Source organism: Phaseolus vulgaris, chromosome 6, assembly GCF_051622355.1.
Source record: "Phaseolus vulgaris cultivar YP4 chromosome 6, ASM5162235v1, whole genome shotgun sequence".
Lineage (NCBI taxonomy): Eukaryota > Viridiplantae > Streptophyta > Magnoliopsida > Fabales > Fabaceae > Phaseolus > Phaseolus vulgaris.
Genome location: NC_143503.1, coordinates 31,422,809 through 31,446,047, shown reverse-complemented (window position 1 = coordinate 31,446,047; position 23,239 = coordinate 31,422,809). Strand labels below are relative to the sequence as shown.

General features: G+C 30.7%; 3 protein-coding genes across 3 annotated transcripts; 2 read left to right on the top strand and 1 right to left on the bottom strand.

The window, feature by feature from the left end:
* The first annotated feature begins 2,240 nt into the window (after positions 1–2,240).
* Positions 2,241–4,203, top strand: LOC137832167 (Vacuolar calcium-binding protein-like protein). The gene is made up of 2 exons (XM_068640195.2): positions 2,241–2,352; positions 3,337–4,203. The coding sequence occupies exons 1-2, from the start codon at positions 2,338–2,340 to the stop codon at positions 3,805–3,807; spliced, it is 486 nt and encodes a 161-aa protein (XP_068496296.1). The 5' UTR covers positions 2,241–2,337; the 3' UTR covers positions 3,808–4,203.
* Positions 4,204–4,897: 694 nt separating this feature from the next.
* LOC137832161 (E3 ubiquitin-protein ligase UPL5) lies at positions 4,898–10,597 on the bottom strand. The gene is made up of 4 exons (XM_068640189.2): positions 10,418–10,597; positions 8,011–9,621; positions 6,333–6,919; positions 4,898–5,396 (listed from the first exon to the last, which is right to left on the bottom strand). The coding sequence occupies exons 2-4, from the start codon at positions 9,575–9,577 to the stop codon at positions 5,133–5,135; spliced, it is 2,418 nt and encodes an 805-aa protein (XP_068496290.1). The 5' UTR covers positions 9,578–9,621; positions 10,418–10,597; the 3' UTR covers positions 4,898–5,132.
* A 6,796-nt stretch (positions 10,598–17,393) lies between these two features.
* TDT (tonoplast dicarboxylate transporter) lies at positions 17,394–21,773 on the top strand. The gene is made up of 6 exons (XM_068640188.1): positions 17,394–18,102; positions 18,699–19,176; positions 20,374–20,417; positions 20,521–20,616; positions 20,699–21,212; positions 21,304–21,773. Exons 1-6 carry the CDS (start codon positions 17,665–17,667, stop codon positions 21,339–21,341), a joined length of 1,608 nt encoding a protein of 535 aa, XP_068496289.1. The 5' UTR covers positions 17,394–17,664; the 3' UTR covers positions 21,342–21,773.
* The last annotated feature ends 1,466 nt before the right edge of the window (positions 21,774–23,239 follow it).

Sequence of the window (23,239 nt, the reverse complement as noted above, 5' to 3'; positions counted from 1 at the left end):
AGAGAATCACGCCCATAATAGCCAAGACAGCAAAACGTGAACACATTCAAAGGTGTAATCCTAGTTAGCATCCACGTGGCGGATTTGTATTGGTGGAAGGCTATCAAATCATACGAAATGGAACAACTTACGTTGAGGATGTGTGGCGTCCATTCTAGAGTGGGGACTCTCCACCGCCCCTAAACTTTTTCACCTAAAATTTGTCGCTTTACAGCCAATTCCTTCTAGCTTTTTTTCTTGTGGTAAATATCACAAACACTTCTCCACACACTACTTTGGTACATCGACTTGTGTGGTGCTACTTTCAAAACCTATTTCGGATTGCAATTACATTAGTGTTTCTCTTTGATACTACAAAAAAACGGTAGAATGTCGGAATGATGATTTCATGTATGAGAGTTGCGATTACTTTATTACATGGTGGGAACAGGTAATTGGAGAAGGAAATACTTGAGCTTACGTTCAGAATTGGAATTGATATTATTATCTTGCTACTATATATGAGCATAATTATTGTGAAGATTCATCCACGATGGTGTTTTCTTTTATATATATATAATTTGAAGAGCAGCATGATGGTGTCTTAGAAAGAAGGTAATTTTGTATTGTGAAGTGATGGAGGGAATGAGGTGAGGCAAATGCAGAGAAGGGATTTGTTAGTGACGTGGGAGATGAAAGGGGTGGAAAGCATAGGAAGTGGGACCATGTGAAGTTTTAATCTTTTTGAAAGAGGGATTCCCAAGGCTATTAGCAGTGGAAATGGGCCGATTCAGGGAACCAAAAGTTGTCCACGCAATTAACTTCTTCTTTCTGTTGTTGTTTTTTATTTTCTATTTTTTCCCACCTGGCTCCACCATTTCCATTTGGATTTTGGAGGTTAATGATGCCAATTCATCATGGGTCCCACATCGACCACCGCCCTATTTCCCTTTGTTGCCTTTTCATTGCCCATTTTTCCAAATGTCCTTTTCAAGTTTTGCTTCATCCACACCAAAACTCTCTAACCTTAAAATTTTGGTTAAACAACTTACCTTGACCATAACAGGGAAAGCAAAAACACACCCTTCTTTTTAAAACTTCCTAATAGTACATGCCAGAGTTGCTAAGTACACACTAATTTATCTACATTTAATTAGCTCTACAATTAGAAAACAGCATTAACCAAGCCCCGATTTTGTTGGTGTATAGCCATGCTAATTATCTACAGAAGTGGAGTAATTGGGTACGGTTTCAATTAAAGGTCTTTCATGTGTTGTTCTTGTCTTTCTAAATTATTATATCTTTTCTTCATTTGTTTTCCATTATTTATGATTGCTCCATTTTGGGTGCCTAGCTGGCTAGCTTTCCGATCCAGGGAAAAGCTGGGTCCATTCTCAAGGGTAGAGACGTAGAGCACATATTTTAAGGTGTTACTATATTATTCTACAAAGAGAAAAAATATAAATTAAATAACTGGTATGATAATAATAGAAAAAAAAAAGAGTAAAAAAGAATAGGTTGAAGTAATACAACTCCAAAACACATACAACCCCACCTGTGAAACGGGGTCTTTACAGTAGTCACCCCGTAAATATTTTGTGATCTGAGTAAAATATAAACGATATTAGTTAGATTCTTTAATAATGAATACATGACAGAAAATGCTACTTGGTTTTAAAATCTTTAATAATAACGTTTTTATTCTGCGAGTTGTCTTACAGAAATTTAGTCCACTCAATTTAACATTTTTACTGTAAAATAATTTAAAAGAGAAATCTCGTTCTAAAATAACGATTAGGAATTACACTATATTTAGTAAAATGGACCATAAAAAAGAATGTTCTCACAGTTTCACTCAATTGCCATATATATTATACACGTATCAAATAAGAGGGGTGAGTCACTGTAAAATACATCTATTAGACAATTCATAATATTAATGTGAAATTTTTTGGTTAGTGTCAAACTATAATTTCTATCAAATAATTGTATCGTAAGGTGTGATATACTTTTACAGTTTTTTTTTATGTTATTTTGCAGAGATAATAGATAAACAATGAAAAGGAAAGACATTGACAACTGGGTATACTAGTAGTGTCTTTTATTTTGTGTCAGTGATATGAGCCATCTCTTTGAAAAAGATTCTTCCAAGTGATCACACCGCACACAAAATCACACGCTCTTTCTCTCTTTGGAGTTGCGTCTACTGTTCATCACACTGCACCTCTATATAAACCTCTCTCACTTTGATCACCTCACTCACAATAACAAGCACTCTTTCTCTCTGTCTTCCTCGCTCGTTTACACACCCTCCAACCTTCAACTTTCAGCCTTTTTTAATCCCCCTCTCCTTTCCAAATGGCCAGTGTTGAGGTAATTCAAAGACACAGTTTCGTTGTTTATTGCCTCTATTGTTTTGTACATTCCTGTATTGCTCCACGTGTGTATCAGTAGTTTATATGGTTCCTACATGCACACGATGAAAATAAAAACTAAAATAATAACCGTTTCTTCACTTTCTTTTTTCTTGTGTTATTCACTCTATATCGATCAAAGAATCAGTTTGGTTTTTTATTACGTGCAAAGGTGCGATCTACCAAGTTATATATATATATATACACGTTGCACTTGCGATGGTAATTAATAGCTAGTCTTAATATAAAGCACTTGATGTTAATTTCATTTTGGTTCTTCCCGATCTATCCTTCTTTTTGTTGCTGCGGTATTTGATAATCATCAATATGCAATCCATAAATTATAGCTGCGATCGCCCACTTAAACTGTACGAGATTTGAAGGAATCAACATGTTTCATTGTTTTTTTAATCATTGATTTATTTTGATATATATGAATCACGAATCATTTTCCAGTTGACTGATATCTTTGAAATATTCATTGATGTGTGAAATTGGACTGCGATCAACAGTTCATGTGGACCTCGTTTATTTTTTTCTGGTATAAAGATCACAGTTGAATGTATTATCGAAACAACATGACAGATCAATTTATTACGTAAGCTTTTTTTTCTTGCCCATAACTAGACTATCATTAATTTCTTTAAAGCTCAATCCATCTAGCCCAACTAATTGTCGAAGCTAGTTAACACCCTCGAAACCAAGTTGAACATGTACGTTAAAATAAAAGGCAAATAATTATTTTGTATTACCAAGTTGACACTTTACTTTTTAAGCCAGTCGATTAAACGATTAAAATTCATCTTATAACACGTTAAAGTAGTGATTATGTGATCTTTCACTGAGGTCTCTCCCATCAACTTTGTTGGTTTTTCCTGTTTCCAATCCACCTTCGTTAAGCTTGGCACAAGACTTTGTTAAAATAAAATTAGAAATGTCACAGGTTGCACAGCAAGTACCAGCAACAGTGCAAGATACTGAAGCAACAGAGGTAACCAAGACCCTGGAAGCAACCCCGGAACAAGTAGCCACTGAGGTTCCTGCCCCAGAACAACCAGCTGCCGAGGTTCCTGCCCCAGAACAACCAGCCGATGAGGTTCCTGCCCCAGAATCTACCACCGAAGAACCAAAGAAGGAAAGCGCCGAAGCAGCAGCAGAAACAACTACAGAAGAAACCCCAGATGGTACAACAACCGAAGTTCCAGTTGAAGTTGTGAGCGAAGAGAGAGAGACAAAGGAGACAGAGGAAGCGAAGGCAGAGGAAGAGAAGTCAGCAGAAGAGAAAACTGACGAAGTGAAAGAAGAGGCAACAGCAGAGGAGACCACTACTGAAACGGAAGCAGCAACCACAAAGGAAGAGAAACCCGCTGAGCCAGCGGAAGAGGTTGCTGTTGTTGAGAAAGCTGAAGCTTAGACCCATGGACTGTGTGAGTAAGAAAAGAAGTTTAAATGGTCCTACTTGTGGGGATCAGCTCTACCATTTTGCATGCCAAGTTGAAAAGCTTTCTCCTATTTTATTTCTTTAGCTTTATATTATTATTGTTATATTATATGATGGTTAAGTCTTCGGTTGTATGGAGTTGTATGGAGGGTATACCTACGTGTAAGCACGACACTTGGCCCCACATCAGCATGCTTGCCAAGGGATGACATCATAATTTTTACGAGTCGTGTGTTGAAGTGAGCTAAGCTGCTGGTGCGGGAGCACAGGAGTGATATTTATTGGCAGGGTTAAATGAGTTTGTGATGGTGTGTTACTGTGTTTCTTTAGGTTTGAATAAACTTTATAATTTATATTCTTGTTTTTAAACAATAATGTTTTCCTTTTTTAAACTGTCCTCGCCCACATTAAACTTTTAATATTGCAAAGTAATTCTATCTGAATGCATGTCTCTAATCAAATCGTGTTCTGCGCGGATACTAAATGAACATGAAGCAGTAGACTTTACCTATTTATTAACAAAATGTATGCAAGAGTTTTCTGCTTTGTAGACGACTCATGTTCCAAAATAACAGGTAGTTGGAAGGTAAATAATAATAAAAATGGACAGAAATAAATGGATATATATCAAATTATTTATATTATATATGTTCGTTAAGTTTTCTAATTACGTAATTAAATGTTTATTTAAAATCTTTATAATCCATATTTAATAGAGATTGTTTATTCTTTTAAAAAAAATCATGTATTAACATTTGATTACGAAACTAGATGGTAAAGCTATGGAAAACTTATACAAATTTTACCCAATATATATTCTATGACAATGAATTGGAGCTTTATGTCCTGTATCAAAATTAACTAAAAGTTGTTTCTTAATCAGAAAACAATTATTAATTGTGATATTATTTGAAAATTTATCATTAAGTACTAAAGGCCACAGTCTATACAAAATTTCATGTCTACTCTAACTTAAAAATATTCATTCCAAGATCTATCGATCAACAATACCAATGTATTAAATGTAATCATCAACTAGAAACAGTATATAACTAGATACGAATTTCAACTTATAAGATAATTTATAATATTATATTTAAAATTCAAAATATTTTTGATGGTATAAACACTTGCCATTGCAGTGCATCCAGAATTGATATGAGAAACATGACTGGAGAGACTTTTTAGTTTATCATTTTGAGATCAATAATCCTATTCTACCCTATAATATGTACAAGATCGAGAACCTATATTTCTTTAATATGCAGTCAAACCGTTAGTACTCATTGTTGGTGTATTTAACTAATACCAAAACTACAAGCAATGTGTTCTTGAGTGATGACTCCAAAGTGATCTTGCATAACAGCAATAGATGGATACTTAGGTAAAAACAGCTGGTAAAAACATGTGTGAGATGAGGGCAGGCGATTGCTAGATTCTGCAGTCTTGCAAATGAATAGAGGGGAAGACAAACCACAGAATCCTTCAACTGGTAAATATTTCACAGATGTCCAAAAGAAAATCAGAATCCTCCTTTGTTGTGCTGACATTCTCCTAACAATCTGCCAAGTTTTTTTCCCCAAAAATATTATATTAAAAATTAACAACACAGCATCTCTAATCAAACCTCGAAATAATGATTTATTTGAAATGCTTCCAAAGAAAACAAGATCCCAATTAAATAATACTAATAGATAGTAAATAGTAACAAGAAAGAACTTGTTATTAAGATTTTTTGCATCTCGAAAACTGTGAAACTACATTCAAGCCTTTTGGATGAACTCACCATTGCATAACAAGATTCTGTAATTCAACTTCAAAAAAGTTTATTCATATTAATGGGAAACTATGTGCTATGTGAATAAGTGCTCAAACTGATGATAATCGGTAACATAATTTTATTAGTCAGGTTTCAGCAGAGGAAAAATATGTTGTATACTAAAGTATCCAAATTATAATTCTTGATTCATAACAAAAAAAAAAAAATTGGAGACATGACTGAATTTATGGGGGGACATTTGTACATCAAATGCTGAAACTACCAGGATGTGCTGATGAAAGAAATAATTTAAATAAACACGGATGAGAGCTCTAACATGATTGATGATCAGTTAGAAAAGTAGACTTCAATAGTGGCTTTAAGATGTAACAAAGCAAACAATGCCTTGGTGGAAAGGGGGATGATAGCTTTATAAATAGCCAAGAGAGTGATGGTGTTCCAAGAAGCAGTAAGGCAATAAAGCCCTTTTTGCTACACTGGACAAAATGGAAACAGAGACTGACATATGGGACAGCCATGCAGTATATAACTGCGGCCCAAAAAAGGCACTCCTGCTTATAAAAACAAAATCATATTAGGGGAAATTGATTTAATATGTTCTTGAATGTGAAAATAAGTGTTGTAAAATAATATTAGCAAAGGAATCTGCAAAAAGGAAGAACAAGAGAAAAATATACTGTGAAAAGAAAAAACAAGGGAAGGCCAGTAACCAACACACCTCCCAAAACCAAGATATCTGACAATCAGACTCTTTATAGCCCTTGTACATGGTATGTGCCTTCCAATCTTCAATAGAGATTGTATTTTCACTCCCATGCAGCATCCAATCAAGATCTTCAAGCTCTAAACATTGGAAGAACTGTTTAAGCTTTGAGCTGGAAAGAATATCAGCAAAACCCTGGGCAAAATTTGACACCTGCTCAGATATGGATGTTACAAAACAATTCTGTATGAGAAGATCAACATAGTGCTCCCTGTTCTGACTATTCAATAAAATGTTTTTCCCATTAGGACATAGCTCAACAACTTTCCTGCATCCTAATTCCTCCAACTCTCTAACAAATGTCAGTCCTAATGCATCCGTATCAATGAAATCAGCATCCATCTCCAATATTTGCTTGCAGCTTCTGTACAAGCAAGGATCTGTATCCCGTATATCTTCTAAGGTAACACGAAGTCCAGCCAATTGTAAGAAAAATACACGATCAAAAACAATACCAACTTGCACCTTTTTCAACAAAGCCAATGCAATAATTCGACCAGCAAACCTAAAGTATTCAAGGTGCCGAGGATGTACCTTAGATGCTGCAGTTAAGTAGACAAAGAATAAACTAAACATGATTGAGCAAAAGATCTCTGACAATATCTAGTAATAAAGATATATAGCAAAACACATCAATACTCAACACTGACTAAGCAACTACCTAGTATTAACTAATGGGAACTCAAGCTTATTATTAGAGACAAAATGCTAATTATTGGAATTTGGACATGTTACACAATGCGGAATATGGGTATTGATGAAAAGGTCAACAGTTTAGTTTATCCCATATCGATTGCTTGATGGTTTGATATGTTTTCCTAGAGTGAAAAATCAGAATTTAGCTTGTCTAACATGATAAGATGTGTAAAAATGACAAAACTATGGTCTATCTCCCACTGATTTAAAGTGGATCACGTTTACAAAATGTTTTGGTTAAAATTATTGACCTGACTTACACATCTCACTTTAGATCAGCCAAAATCAACAAAAAAAATAGAATGAAGATGGCATCAATGAGGGAAAGAAAACGGCACTTTCCAGGTGAAAATGACACTCTGGCATAGCAAACCACTGAGAAAGATCAAAAAGGATAGGATCATGTTATAACTAACGCATAATAGTGATTGCTCAATAGCAGATATCACAAGCAGTCAGTAAATGGACAAATACATTACAAGTGATTACGATCATTCAATTGCTAGTAACCTTCAATTGATCAAATCTGAACTGTTTAGCTGTTTTGGCGGTGTCCCATGTGAAAGAAACAAAAAAAATTACTACACGTTGGAGCCCCTTAAAAAAGATAGAGATTAGCCTATAAACTTTACATGCCAGAGGAACTATTGCTAATTGATAGACAAATAAGACCTATTCTCAACTAAACTATGTGGGCATACCCCCAAGTTTGTCATCCTTCAGGCAGTCAAGAGCTAGAACTTCGTTTCCACAATTTTTTTATTGCGTTTAAGCTATAACCCATTTATAAATAAGTAGGCTTTGTTTTAGCTCTGCGCCTCCCTTATTTAAAGGTTTTAAACACTAAACACTTGCTCAACATATTTAAGAAAAATTGTCACTAGAATTTGGATAAAAAGAGAAAAAGACATAAATTTAGTTTCCAGATAAAACTTACCAGAATTTGGATAAAATCTCCTGCCGTCATTCGGGCAAGCCACAAAAAGAACACGTCGTGGATCAAATATTCTTCGACACACCAGAGCAAACCACTCCCGCAACACACCCGGTCCTGTAGCTTCCTCATTTTTGAATTCTATAAACAGACCAGAACGGAGTGACTCCGGGTTCGCTCGTCTTATGTACTCAAAAGACTCCACCAGTACCTGAGACCTGTCAATAAGCATCTCATGAAACATGTCAAAGTCTTCGTTTGCAGTAGGGAACAGCATCATCGCCAAATGCCTCCTACACTCAAAATTGGTCACACTCTTGTTATCAAGAACCCATCGATGATCACCATCTCTCCTCACAAACCCAACAACAAGCGCAGACAGCATATTCTTATGAAACCTCAAAACTGTCCAAAACATTTCCTCCGCATCATCAAAGACCTTAGAAGTATCATACAAATCCTTCAAGATACTAAGATATTCAGACCATGAGGGACAGAGAACAAAATCCGTCCAACCAGATTCCTTGCCCGCCAAGCATACCGCCATGCAGCGAAAACACTCATCCATTTTGCTCAACAGCCGAACAAACACAAGCCGAAGATAATCAACTTCTTCCGCAAGCAACTGATCATCCTCCTTCTCCACACTACATTTTCCATCATCACCAATCACAAAACCCCCCAACAATTGCTTCTGAAGAATAATTGCATTCCTCAAAGGGGCCAAGAATATTGTCAAATCCGAAACCTCTTCTGACGAAGGCGTCGTGATGGTACTCCAACACCGTTTATTATTATCCAAGCCCACTAACAAGGCATCCACAAGCTCAGGAACAAAGGAAAAAACATCGTGAAGCGAAACCCTCCTTTCCACACTCCCAAAATCATAGGAAACCCCAATTGTATTCAACAAAAGCCCCAAAGTTTTTCTACACGAAAGGTACAAATGATCATGGCCTCCACGCCCAAACTGTCTAAGCTGCTTGCAAAACTCCATCACCACACCAGTGGAAACACTCTGCCAATTCTTCGCGCGCGCGCAACTCATGAAATTGGTTATGCAAGACTCGGCAAGTTGCCTGGTACCCGATCCACGTGGCGAGTGGTAGAACGAGGCCAGCATTGCGGGGGCATTAGAGACCGCGAAGAGCTCCACGAAACCGGGGAGGCTGAAGTGGCGCGTGGAGACAGCCTTCACGGTCTTCAAGGCCTCACACGCGCACCGCGTGTTGCTGGAGGCGTGCGCGAGCAGGGAGAGCAGATAGTCGACAGAGCGCGACGCCGCGGGGTACAATCCGCTGCGCAAGTGACCAACGATGTTGAGATTGGAATCGTTCTCGATGCCGCACTCTACCAGAGCCTTCTCCAATTGAAGCTGTTTTCCCTTGTATATCACTCTCAGTTCTCTCAGCGGCATTCCCGTCACCCACGCGATCTTCACAAGGACAGATTTCACTGTTTCTTCCGGGTAACCGGTCATCACTATGCTGGGCCCCGTCGACACCGTGCGGACGAAGAACTGAAACGGACACCGCAACGGATTCTCGGAGCCTTCTTCTGCGCCAGACATTTACGGCCCGCCGGAAAGTGATCGGTGGTTATTGACGGCCGTTACTGCGGTTAAAGAAAACGTTAAAGTCCGTCACCGCTTCTTGACTGTAATCTTCATGTGGATTTTACTTGTATAATACTAATAACCAGTATATTTACTTCCTTCATTAATTAAGGAAAATCATTATTTTTTACAATGAATTAAAGTATTTAATTTCTTCAAGCTTTTTTCACCACTCAAAAAAATCACACGCCATAGTAAATATTTACCAAGTGTTGTGACGTTTAAAACCATTATGGTAAAAAAATACTAAGGTTAGTGCTCCCAATAATGCTGAATTATTCCTCTCTTGTGATGAAATAAGACTCAGTATATTTATTTAAAAAAAACAACTTTTATATACAGTTTCCATTATTAAAAGATAAAAATTATAAGAAAATATGAAGAGATAAAAATTTCAAAATAATTATTATAGTAAAATTTGATAAGTTACTACTATAAAAAAAAAACCAAATACTCTTTCATAATAATAAAATAAGATTTTACTGAAATACGTATTTATATTTAATTAATGCAGGCGAAAAAGCTAATATTTAGTGAAAAAGTTAATTAGGTTAAGAAGTCGTTAATTATTATATACAAAATCAATGTTTATTATTTTATTATACATATTATATATTTTAATTTTTTATTATACAAAATTTTCTACAAATTATTACCAAATAACTGTAAACAACTGATCAGAGAGTATATTTTTCTAGAATTTTGAACATTTAAAAACTTATTAAATAAAAAAATTACTAAAAAATAAAACAATTTTTCTATACTGTAAAAGAAGAAAAAGCAAATAATAAATACCTCTTGGGAAGAAACATCTTCAAGCTATCTCACACCTCATTCCTTGTCAGCAATAAGAATTTTCTAATACAAATACAAATATAAATTATGTAAGAAGAAAAAGAAATTCTTTAACTAGAAGAAAACTTAACATAAGAATATGTAAATTTCAAAATTTGGAAAAACAAATATTTTATTTTTTATACATATAAGGATGTTTTTCTATATATAGTCAAGTCATGAGAAAAACAAAAGAAACTCATTCAATGTGGGACTCAGTTATACAAAAAAACTTATTTTCAAATATTTTTATATATATAAGGAGAGAGAAAAAAAATTATTTTTTTATTGTTTTGTAACCTTAACCTATTTTAGATATATTATATATCATACCTATTTAGAAATTATCTATAATCATAATTTAGATATAAATATTTATTTTTAGTTTCTAAAATATAACAACTAATTTTTGTTGTCTTAAATTAGTTTTTATTTAATAATTTTTTAGTAGTGTTCATTTTAATATTTGTAGGTTCAAATACTACAAGAAAATCATGAAATAGAAACCAATTTTAGAGACAAAAAATAATCAGTTACTATAGTGACTAAATTAGAGATCATTTTAGAGACTAAAAAAATGTTGGTTTCTAAATTAGTTTTTATTATTGTTAAATAGTTTCTAAATTGATATTTAATTAGCTACCTATTATTTATATTTTAAATTTAATAACTAAAATTTTGGTAGCTAATTAGATACCAATTTAGAAACCATTTAATAATAATAAAAACTAATTTTTTTAAAAAAAAATAGTCTATAAAATAAAATAGTCTCTAATTTAGATTTTTTTTTATCTAAAATTGATTTATATTTAATATTTTCTTACAGTGAATAGATAATTCTGATGCTTCTAAATAGTTTTCCTACCATGCATTAAGTCAACAACTCTTAAATATTGTTCTCTATTAATGTTTAAAAGTCTTAAAAAAATATTTCATTTATTACGTTCAAATAAATAATTAATATTAATTTAAAATATAAGTTGTTGAAACATTTATTTTCCTTTCCAAAGTCATGGATAAAAATGATATTTTAATATAATATATTTATTGTGTTCAGATAAACAATTAATACCATTTTTTAATTTTATCATAAGTTTATGTGTCTCTACAATTTTTTAAATATATTATTATTGTAATAGTCTAATTCATTATAAACTTATGTTTAAATATATTGTCATAATTTAATAAATATTTTCATTAACATAAGTTTATAATAATATATTTAAAAAATACATATACTTATAAGTTTATAATGAATTAGAATATACTTTAAGAAAATTGTAAGATCTAGAAAATAACTTTAGAGTAGAAGTGGTATATTTTAAATGACACTTTAATATTTTATTATTAAAATGAAAAGAACATATAAATAGAATATTCAGTTATTTAGGTTTGTCTCTGTCTATGCTTTGCATATGACTCTTTTAGCTTCAGAGCTTTTGGTAGATTTGGAGTTCTTAGTGAGATCTGCTAAGTTCAGGTAAGGAAAGCTAGTCTTATTTTTTTTCAATATATTAGGTTATAAGATCTTGATGTGGGGTGACATGGTCACTAACTCCAATTTTTGCTTGCAGGATTGTCTTTTTTAAGAATAAATTAATATATTGACTGAAATGGTTGAAGTTGAACCACTTTATGTAATTAATGTGAGAATATGTTTACATTTTGCTTCTTTATGAACCTTTGCATTTATGACACCATTTACATGCAGATCTTGTGCCCAAGAAAGCTCCATAAGAATTTGTTTAGAGTTGTGAATTTTCTTTACATATAAATTTGAGGAAGAATCTTGTTTTATTTGGTGGGTAGTGGACCTTGTGGCAGCTAAGTGGATTTTATGGTCATTTGATCACATTGTAGCACTTTTTGTTCATGTATTTATTTTATAATATAGGAAAAAATTTGAATTGTATTATTAGATTGAGTTAATATATATTGAAAAACTTAACTTAATTCAGCATCAATCAAAGCTTGCATCTTTCCATCTTATTCGGAAGTCATTTTTTTGGTTGTAAATGCAATTTTAAGCGGACTTGTGGTTTTGTAATTTGTTCACATGTTTTTCAGTGCATTGTGAATTGTTATTTGACTGCCTTTTTTCTCAGGAACCATGACTTTTTGTACAGTTTAGGGTTGTTTTTTTTTCTTGTTGTCGGTTACATGATATGGATGACAAGTATATTAAGTATGTATAATTATTGTAATTAAAATTATGGTATAGTTATTGAATTGCTTAAAATGTGATGTTTGATGAGAATTGGTTGTTTGATATTAAATAATGTATGTAATGGAGTGAAAGTTTGATCAAGACAGTATTTTCGGTAAAGCAAATACCATGTTGAGATATAATGGAATCATATAGATGAATTTACCCTGTCATATGATATGATAAGATATTGAGATGATTATGCGCATGGTTATGTGGATTTATAGTGAGTAGTATGACAAGTGTAGGTCTTTGAATGTTAATTTCAATGCACAGGTCTTCCAGAAGTAGAGTAAAGTGTGGATGATGAACGTGATAGACACCTGATGAAATTGTGTGAATATTGATGGTTTATGTTGACATTTAAAGTTTTATATTTGAAGTTTTAAAAATAGTTAGCTTAGTCTGTGCTTTGTTTTGTGTTTGTTTTCTTTAATTTATGATGATCGTGTTAATTTACACGGGGCAGATGAGGTTGCATGTAATAGATCTCTTCAGTGAGAAACCAAATGATGAAATGTTTTTACTTTGGATGTTTTGTTTTTTAAACTTGTGTTTATATATTAAAATTCCTAAGAAGAAGGATAAATTTTGAGATAGAATATGAGAAAGTAGTATATGTTAATTAGATATAGGGATGCTACAAAAATCATTAAATATAAACGAATTTTAGAAACCAAAATAATTAGTTATTATAATGACTAAATTAAAAATCATTTTATAAACTAAAAAAGTTTTTGGTATCTAAAGTAATTTCTATTATTAATAAAAATTTATAAAGTAATTTTTAAATTGACATCTAACCATTATCTACCAAGATTTTAACTACTAACTATTCTATATTTTAAATTAATCTCGATTAGTCTTTTAGATAATATTTTAGAATCTAAAATATTAGTAGCTAAAATCTTAGTAACTAATTTAAATATCAATTTAAAAACTATTTTATAAATTTTTATTAATAATATAAATCACTTTAGATATCAATATTTTTTTTAGTATCTAAAATATTATCTAATTTAGTCAATATAGTAACTAGTTATTCCTGATCTCTAAACTTAGTTGTTATTTAATAATTTTCTTGTAGTGATATTACTGTCTAAATTTATAAACATGTTAAAAAAAATACGGATACACATAAATTTATGATAAAATTAAAAAATACAGATATTAACTTTATGATAAAATTAAAAAATATGGATATATTAATTAAAAAAAATTAAGAAAATTAAATATATATTTATAGTGTAAAATTCTTTTTATACCAAATAATCAGAACATTGAAAGATAAATGAGAATAAGAGTATGTATTACTAATATTACATAAGTTTATGATATATTATTAGAGTAGATATTTAAAGATACATATACAAATAAGTATATAATAAATTAGAATATTACAATATATATTTATAATAATATTTAAACATGTGGATAAATATGTTTGTGATGAAATTAAAAAATGTAAATACAAACCTAACATCGATTATGTTTTCGCTAGTTTTAAAATAATTTTTTTATTTTATTTTCTATTATAATTATCTAATCAAAATTAAATGTTGAAAATAATTAAAGTTATGATTTAAAAAAAGACAATAAAAGTCATGGTTTGAACTACCTAGTGTTTAATCTACTTTCTCATCTCTAAATATAATAAATTATAAATATTCATTAAATTAGAATAATAAAATAAAAAACATAAAATTTTATATTCAATAATTTTTAACAATTTATATTACCAATCTATAAAAAAATATTAAAAACAAATTTAAAATATAAGATTATAAATTATTATAGGTAATATTCATTGATTATAAAAAAAAAATAGCAGTTGGACATATCTACTATTTCCCTACTTTAATTTCTAAAATAACAAATGCTGATAACACTTAACAATCCTTTCTGGATGATATAGATTGAGTGAAATTTCATATTAGAAAAACAAATGTCTAATAAAAACTTAAACGACCAAAAATATTTATACATTGTGTGATAACATGATATCAAATTGTTTTCGAACGAATTCAATAAAAAAAATAAAGTAATAAAAAAATTAAATTATTCATGATGTAAACTTTAACCTTAATGATGTAAAGAAAAATGTGAAAAAAAAAGATATGAACAGAAAAAAAAAACTAAAAAAAAACTTGATTAAATTGTAGGTTATGTTAGATAATGTGATAAACTTTTATTTATACATATTACAGTAACAAAATTAAGAAACAAACATAAAAAATAGGAAATAGAAAAACAAAAACAACATCAAATAAAACACTATACACATCAGATGATATATAAAAAAAACACGCATCAGACAAACAACCAGCATCAATTAAAGAATTTATTTTAAATTTGTGAATATGAAAATGTGAATTATAATATACTAAAATTTTATAATATCGATTAGAAGTTGCTGCTAACAGGCAACTTGACCATATCCGAATCCGAGTGTGCCATAATACGCGGTGGTGAATGGAACAGACCCAAACCAAAAGGACTTCATTCATGTTTGAATTTTCTTTCTTCAAAATCAAATTCATAATAAAATTTAAGTTTCAATTTTTTAACTCAACATGGCGAGACGATAAGTGCGTTTATATTTTTGTAAGTACTGAACGCAATTCTGGATATTGAAGCAAGCAATGAAATGACGTTGATATAAAATGTTAGAAATGATTCTCCCTATGCATTTTCCAACCTAGGAGGCACACGTAGTGTTCCATTTCTCTGCCTCTCATTCCAACATGGCACCTTAAGATGCTCCACATTTGACACCTGCCACATCCACACCCACAAATCTTACCTCACAAACATGCTGGACCCCATAATGCATTATTAGAGGGTCTCCCTTATTATTAATATCTTTTTTTTTTTTTTACTTTCACTAAGTATAATTCATATTTTTACATAAATAAATACCACCATTTCAAATTATTTGAACAAAGACATATTTATCGTATTCAAAATAAGGAAACACTGAATATCATTGCTGTTTATCGTTTCACAAATACATCTTTGACCGCATTATATTGATTGATGTGATAAAATAATTTAATTTTGCCAAACGTGGTTTTCATTGTTGTACTTTAAAATTAATGAATTAATTTTCAAAATATATGTAGATTTAATCATTTCCTAAACTTCGTAACAGTATAATCTTATCATTGATGATTAAATTTAAATATAACAATTATTAAAATTGTTTATTTTAAAATTTAGAGAACTAAATTCATTAATTAAGTCCTTCTTGATCATGTCAGTATGAAGCATTTCCTTATTGATCGTAGGTATTTGGTAACGGTCACATCCTTAGAGTATACGCAGTTATAATAGATGTAAATTAAAAATCTTATTAACTTCAAGAGACAATTATTAGATGCATTGACGAAGACGAAATTAATTTAGTACATATTGTTAATAATATTAATCGTTATTGATAATATATATTATGCAGATTTGTAATAAAACGTGATATGAATGGTTGGGCCCAATAATATTGAACACATAGATTAGTTGTGCCACAACCACTAAAATAAAATCCATACGTAGGGTCATAGTTATTCAACACCAACCAAGCACAAAACTTCGGTTTATCGAAAACAAATTCAATACGAAAATCTATAGGAACAGACATATAAATTCATGAGTATATATTTATTGATGGATTTGAATGTTTTCATATCGCAAAATACGAAGACAAAAAACTCACCATGAATGGTTTATATAAGTAACTCAAAAACACACTTCAACAATTATAGTTAGGTAAGTTATATGGGAGATTTGTGTTTTTTAGTTAGTAGTTATTTATTATTATATGACATAGTGCTAATAAAAACTATTAAATTATTAAACAATTAATCATAATTTTTAGAATTATTACCCATTTTAACATATTAAAAATTATATAACATAAATTATTTTCTATTTTTCTATTTGACTCAATTCCAAGCTAATATAAATAATTTATTTCATAATATATATTAAACATTTTTTTATATAAAATGATAAATATATAATTCTTTAAATAACATTTCACCAAAAAGGTCATGATTATTATTTTTAAAATAATATTAAAATTATTGTTCAGATACTAAAAGATAAAAAAATGCATATCTTACTTACAGAATATAATAAATATATTACTTAATTGAATAATAAGCTTAAAGGTAAACTAATTATATTAATTATTTTAATTAATATTTAGATCTATAATGTTTAATTAACTATTAATAATTATAATGACTAAAAACACTTAAAAATATATATAAAAAAAATAAAAGTGATATTTTTTTCAAAAGCTAAAAAAATAGAATAATAGTTATGTTTGATTTTTTTTTATTTCAAAATATTTTCACTGTAGTCAATTTATAAATGATCACGTGAAAGTTGCGATGAATTAATAATGATTTCCGAATTTGAGAACAACAGCTATGCGATTCATGGTCCATGTACGAAACCTCCTAAGAAAGACAACTCATTTCATCTTTTCTTCACATGCCAAAACTAATCACCACATACTTACAAATTAAATTCATAATAATATTATATTATTTATTCTTAAATTAAACCTACTTATATTGTCGTTGTAAATCACCAGCACAGAATTAACCTTTTTTAATGTTTTATTCGTTTTACATATACTTTTCAATGTTGTAAATAATTTCGATATTTAGCATAATAGCTACCACCATTCATCAAATGGATAACCTTCCACCTCACAAGACATGCTTAATAAATAAATTAAGATTATGTTGTATGAGCCACGTCCTAGATAACATCCACATCAGATTATGTTGTATGTTTGTAAATGTAAGTAATTGTCATTACAACACTATTCTTACATTCATTCTCATCCAGATAAGAATAACACACAAAAAAATCAAATTTGTCCACTAATTCTGAAAATTCAATCATAAAACCTCCACGCATACTTTATTTCTGGCCAACAAAAGCTTCCACGGCAAAACCATTCTCTGTGACAGTTTTCTTGGTTCTCTGCAAGATGATCGGAGAACACACGGAGTCACATGTTTCCGGTGACCACAAGGTACCTCTTCTTCCCGTTCAGGAGGCAGCGGAGGGAACACACGGCCGCCTCTCCTTCACCTTGAAATCGATTCTAACACTGCAAAACTTCTATGTCATTCTGGGACCTTTGTTGTCGCTTTTGATATGCTTCTGCGTGAAGCTCGACGCTCCACCCACGAGCCAGAAAATGCTTGGTGTGATTGCTTGGGTGTTTACTTGGTGGGTCACCCAAGCCGTGCCACTTCCGGTCACCTCCATGTGTCCCTTGTTTCTCTTCCCCATCTTCGGAATTGCTTCAGCTGACAGCGTAGCGCACTCCTACATGGACGATGTCATCACCCTCGTTTTGGGAAGCTTCATTCTCGCTCTCGCCGTCGAACGTTACAACGTTCACCGGAGATTGGCCTTCAATGTGAGTCACCCCTTTTGCCTTCACTTTCCACAGTTTTTGGCTCTTATTTTATCATCACAATTGAGTTTTCATTAGTGTCAGCGATCCAAAGTTTTTATTGATTCAATTTTCCTGAATTCTTGTATGATTATTCAGACTTTTTTTCTTGTACATAAGAAAAAAATTCTTTATTTCGGGCAGACGGTTTCATCGCCACGTATACTCAATTATTTGCTTTTGAAATAGTATGTTTTTGACTTTTTTTCTCTCTAACCAGGAGGAAGACAATTTTGTATTGAATTATTCTTTTTTTCCCCTTATAATTATTAAATAGAACAAGTAATAAACACAAAAAATTAAGTAGTATATTTAATATTTTATTGTTTTATTTAATTAACATTGAGAAGATTTATAAGAAGATAAATAGAGAATATGGAATTAGTGTTTTTCTATTTGTGGCTTGTTTAAAAGGTGAGATAATATTTATTAAATAAAATATATTAGGTGGTGGGAAAAGATTGGATGTTCCCATTATTTCTGTTTTATTTTTTGTGTGTGGAAAAAATAAGTGGCTTAGGAAGTGTGATATGATTGTGAACGTGGCGTGGGGCCTACAGGTAACGTTGCTGTTTTGCGGCGATCCGGTGAATCCAGCGCTGTTGCTGTTGGGGCTATGTGCGACGATATTCTTCGTGAGCATGTGGCTGCACAACGTGGCGACGGCGGTGATGATGATGCCGGTGGCGACGGGGATCGTGCAGCGGCTGCCTGCGGTGCACGAGCAGTCGGATGCGGTGAACAAGTTCTGCCGCGCGGTGATTCTGACGGTGGTGTACGCAACGCCGATTGGGGGAATAAGCACTCTAACAGGGACGGGTGTGAACTTGATAATAATCGGAATGTGGAAGAGCCTCTTCCCGGAGGCAAAACCAATAAGCTTCAACACGTGGTTCTTCTACGGTTTCCCTGTGGCTATAGTCATTCTCCTTTGTTTTTGGTGCATAATCTGTCTCCTCTATGTGCCCAAAGGTTCGGGTCGTGCTTTGTCTTCTTATTTGGATAGAACTCACCTGAAAAGGGACCTTGAAGCTCTTGGTAAGTTTCTGACTTCAACCTTATACACTTTTCGTTTATTATACTCACCACATTATGCCAGTAGAACTAGAACAGGGAGGCGCAGAAAATACCTTCCCAAGCTTCTGCCTTGTCGTTTCCTTGTCCTATTATCTTTTCTCTTCCCTCCATACTTGCATTTCCATCTTAATTATGTTGTCTTCTTCATCGCATTCACAAGTTTATGCTTATCTGGCAACCACAACACCTGTCACCTCAGTTACCCATCTCCTCCCAAAAAAAATTCATTTTTTAATAATTAAAATATGACATTTAGTACATTTAACTATCCTAGGAATATTATTATCACTATATTTTATTATGTGGAGATGATACAACGCGTCATCTTCAGTTATCCACCACCACCATGCAAAATGAATAAAAGGAACATTCTTTTCAAAACAATTAGGTTAGTCGATCGTTATTTTTACAATATATTACAAGGTTTTCTTCAATATCACTTCTTTTTAAGGACTTCCAATGTGTTAACAATGCTCATACTTTTATACTTAAAATATACTTTTACACTTGTAAATACATCCACTTAACAAGTAAATAAACTAATATTTTAATCATATTTATTTTATATTTTAATTTAAAATATTATTATAAGAAGTTATCAAATGATTTTTTTCTACTGTTGAGGATGCATATTTTTATCGTTATTGTAATAAAAAAAGTTATATTTATTAATTTGTTAATAATATTTTTCAGGAAATACAGCTAATGATAATTAATATCTAACCACTTTTAAAATCTATTGCAGGACTTAATAGTTGTTTATTTTGTATGATTTTATTGATGAATTTTTTTAATGTAAATCATTATAGATAGACTAAAGTGAAAAAAGAAAAAGATACGGACACACTAAAAGCAAGCAAAATTCAAAAACATTTTTTTTCGTACTTCAATATTATTTACATAATTGTCCTGTTGAAGAGGTTCATGGCCAGCCTCATGGTTTAAAGTGGGTGAGAGAGATAATGATGGACATATTTGGAGTGACGCATCCCATGGAAGCTGCTCATTGCATGTTAACAATGCACATTATCGACACGTCTCACATATCCTTTATAGTTTTATTGATCAATAAACTGCAGCCTTAATAAAAAAGAAAAATACTTTAGACATGTCCTCCAAAAAGCTAAAGCAAATGCAATACTTTATTGATGTTTGCAGGTCCCATGGCTTTTGCTGAGAAGATGGTGTTGTCTGTGTTTGGGGTGTGTAAGTCTAAATATACGTTTTAAATTACTATATTTAATCACGGAGGAGCTTAATGTGTTTTCAATTAAGGCATTAATTAAAGTGAAATGGTGAATGCAGTTACTGATCGTATTATGGATGACAAGAAGAATCACAGATGACATTCCTGGATGGGGATCTTTATTCCATGGCCTTGTTGGAGATGGAAGTGTCAGTGTAAGTATTGTTTTTAGTTCATATATGACTCATCACACCAAAAATTGTAGTGATCAATTAATGAAAGAGAACCAAAATGTAGGTTATGGTGGCTGTTTTATTGTTCATAATCCCAAACATGAAGCAAGAGGGGGAGAAGCTGATGAGCTGGAATGACTGCAAAAGGTTACCTTGGAACCTCATTTTGCTTCTAGGAGCTGGTTTTGCCATAGCTGATGGAGTACAATCCAGTGGCTTAGCAGATGTGCTTTCAAGAGCCCTAGATTTCTTACAAGATGTTCCATACTTGGCCATTGTTCCTGCTGTTAGTCTCATATGTAGCATTATTACTGAGTTCATCACCTCCAATGATGCTACTGCCACCCTTCTTGTACCACTTCTTTATCACATAGCCAGAACTATGCATGTGCATCCGCTTCTTCTTATGGTACCTGGAGGAATAGCAACCGAGTTTGCTTTCTGGCTTCCAACTTCAACACCTTCAAATGTAGTTGGCTTTGCCACTGGACACATAGAAATTAGAGACATGCTCAAAGTTGGTGTGCCACTCAAGATTGCTGGGATTGTTGTGCTATCTATTCTAATGCCTTCACTAGGTGAGTTACCTACCATATCTGTTCCGGTAGACAAATGCTTGAAAAAATTCAAAAAAGGATTCTGACCGTCCAAGTACTTTTGTTGTTGCAGGAGCATTGGTTTTTAGAACAAATACTGGTACTCAATAAGCGACATTGCCAAAGGAAAACACTTGTTGGATAAGAAATTGGTTTCTTCTCTGAATTTCATTTTGCTGTATAAATTTGGGTGGTCTAGTAAGCATTCGCAAAATGTTGTTTGTCTAGGAGATGAACCAAAGTTTGAATGTGCAGGGCCATAACTGTGGTATACCAAGGCAATGTGGATACCCTGGGGAAATATCAACAGGGCAAAGGAGATGGAAGACAAACAACTCCATCTCTTTCCTTCTTGCTTTTATTTTGTATTTGTTTGTTAATTTGTTTATTTTTACAGGGTTATATCATATATAAGGATATATATGATATCATATATATTTTGACAGGGTTATATCATATATTTTCAAATTATATCATATATAATTTGATTCTTTTTTCTATGTAAAATGCATTTTGTTGAATCGAATGGTGTTTTTGCTTGCATTTTGGCTTCGTAATTTTGCAACCTACCTTAGTAGATTAGGTGCAGCCATGGGTCTTTCTTATCAAGAATAGTGCAATTTTCTTAAGCAATTACTCAAAATTTAAAAAAATTATATGGATAAATATTTGTGAAGAAGTCATGCGACACCACTCACTAAAAAAAATCAATATTATTTATGAATTATTATCTACGGATATTATCTATGAACAACATTATTTACGGATATTACTTACAGATCTAAATCCGTAGGTAAATTCAGCATTATATATCAACTATTATTTACGAATTTTATTATCTACGAACTTTTACTCACGGATTTTATTTCCTACGAACTTTTACCCACGAATCTTATTATCTACGAACTTTTACTCACGAATATCTATTACCTATCAACTATTATCATAATAATTATATACATAATATTAAAAATATTATTATAATATAATTAATTATAAAATTATAAATAATATTCATAAATAATAATAATAATAAATAATAACCATAACTAATGAGTATAACATATTATTAATATTATAAAATTAATAAAATTAACATAATTAGTATTATATTAATAATATGAATAATAATAATAATAAAATTAATAATAATAATATTATTTCTAATATTAATATTATAAACATTATTTATAATATTCAATAATATTAATAATATTAATTATTTTTAATTATATTTAATAATATTAATTATATTTAATTATACTTAATAATATTAGTAATATTTAATAATATTTAATAATATTAATAATATTAATAATATTTAATAATATTAATAATATTTAATAATATTAATAATATTTAATAATATTTAATAATATTAATAATACTAATAATGTTTAATAATATTTAATCATGTTTAATAATATTTAATCATGTTTAATAATATTTAATCATGTTTAATAATATTTAATTATGTTTAATAATATTAATAATATTTAATAATATTAATAATATTAATAATATTTCATTATATTAATAATATTTCATAATATTTCATAATATTAATAATATTTCATAATATTAATAATATTTCATAATATTAATAATATTTCATAATATTAATAATATTTCATAATATTATTAATATTATAATATTTCATAATATTAATAATATTTCATAATATTAATAATATTAATAATATTCCATAATATTAATAATATTTCATAATATTAATAATATTAATAATATTTCATAATATTAATAATACTTAATGATATTTAATAATATTTAATAATATTAATAATATTAATAATACTTAATAATATTAATAATAGTTAATAATATTTATATTATTAACTATATTAATATTGATAATCTTACTAATAAGTATAATAATAATCATAATGTGACAACAAAATTTGACTAGTGTAATGTTTAAAGTTTCTTTGGACATTTTTCAAGGAACTTGACTTCAAATCCAATTCTAACTTTAATTACAATTGTCATA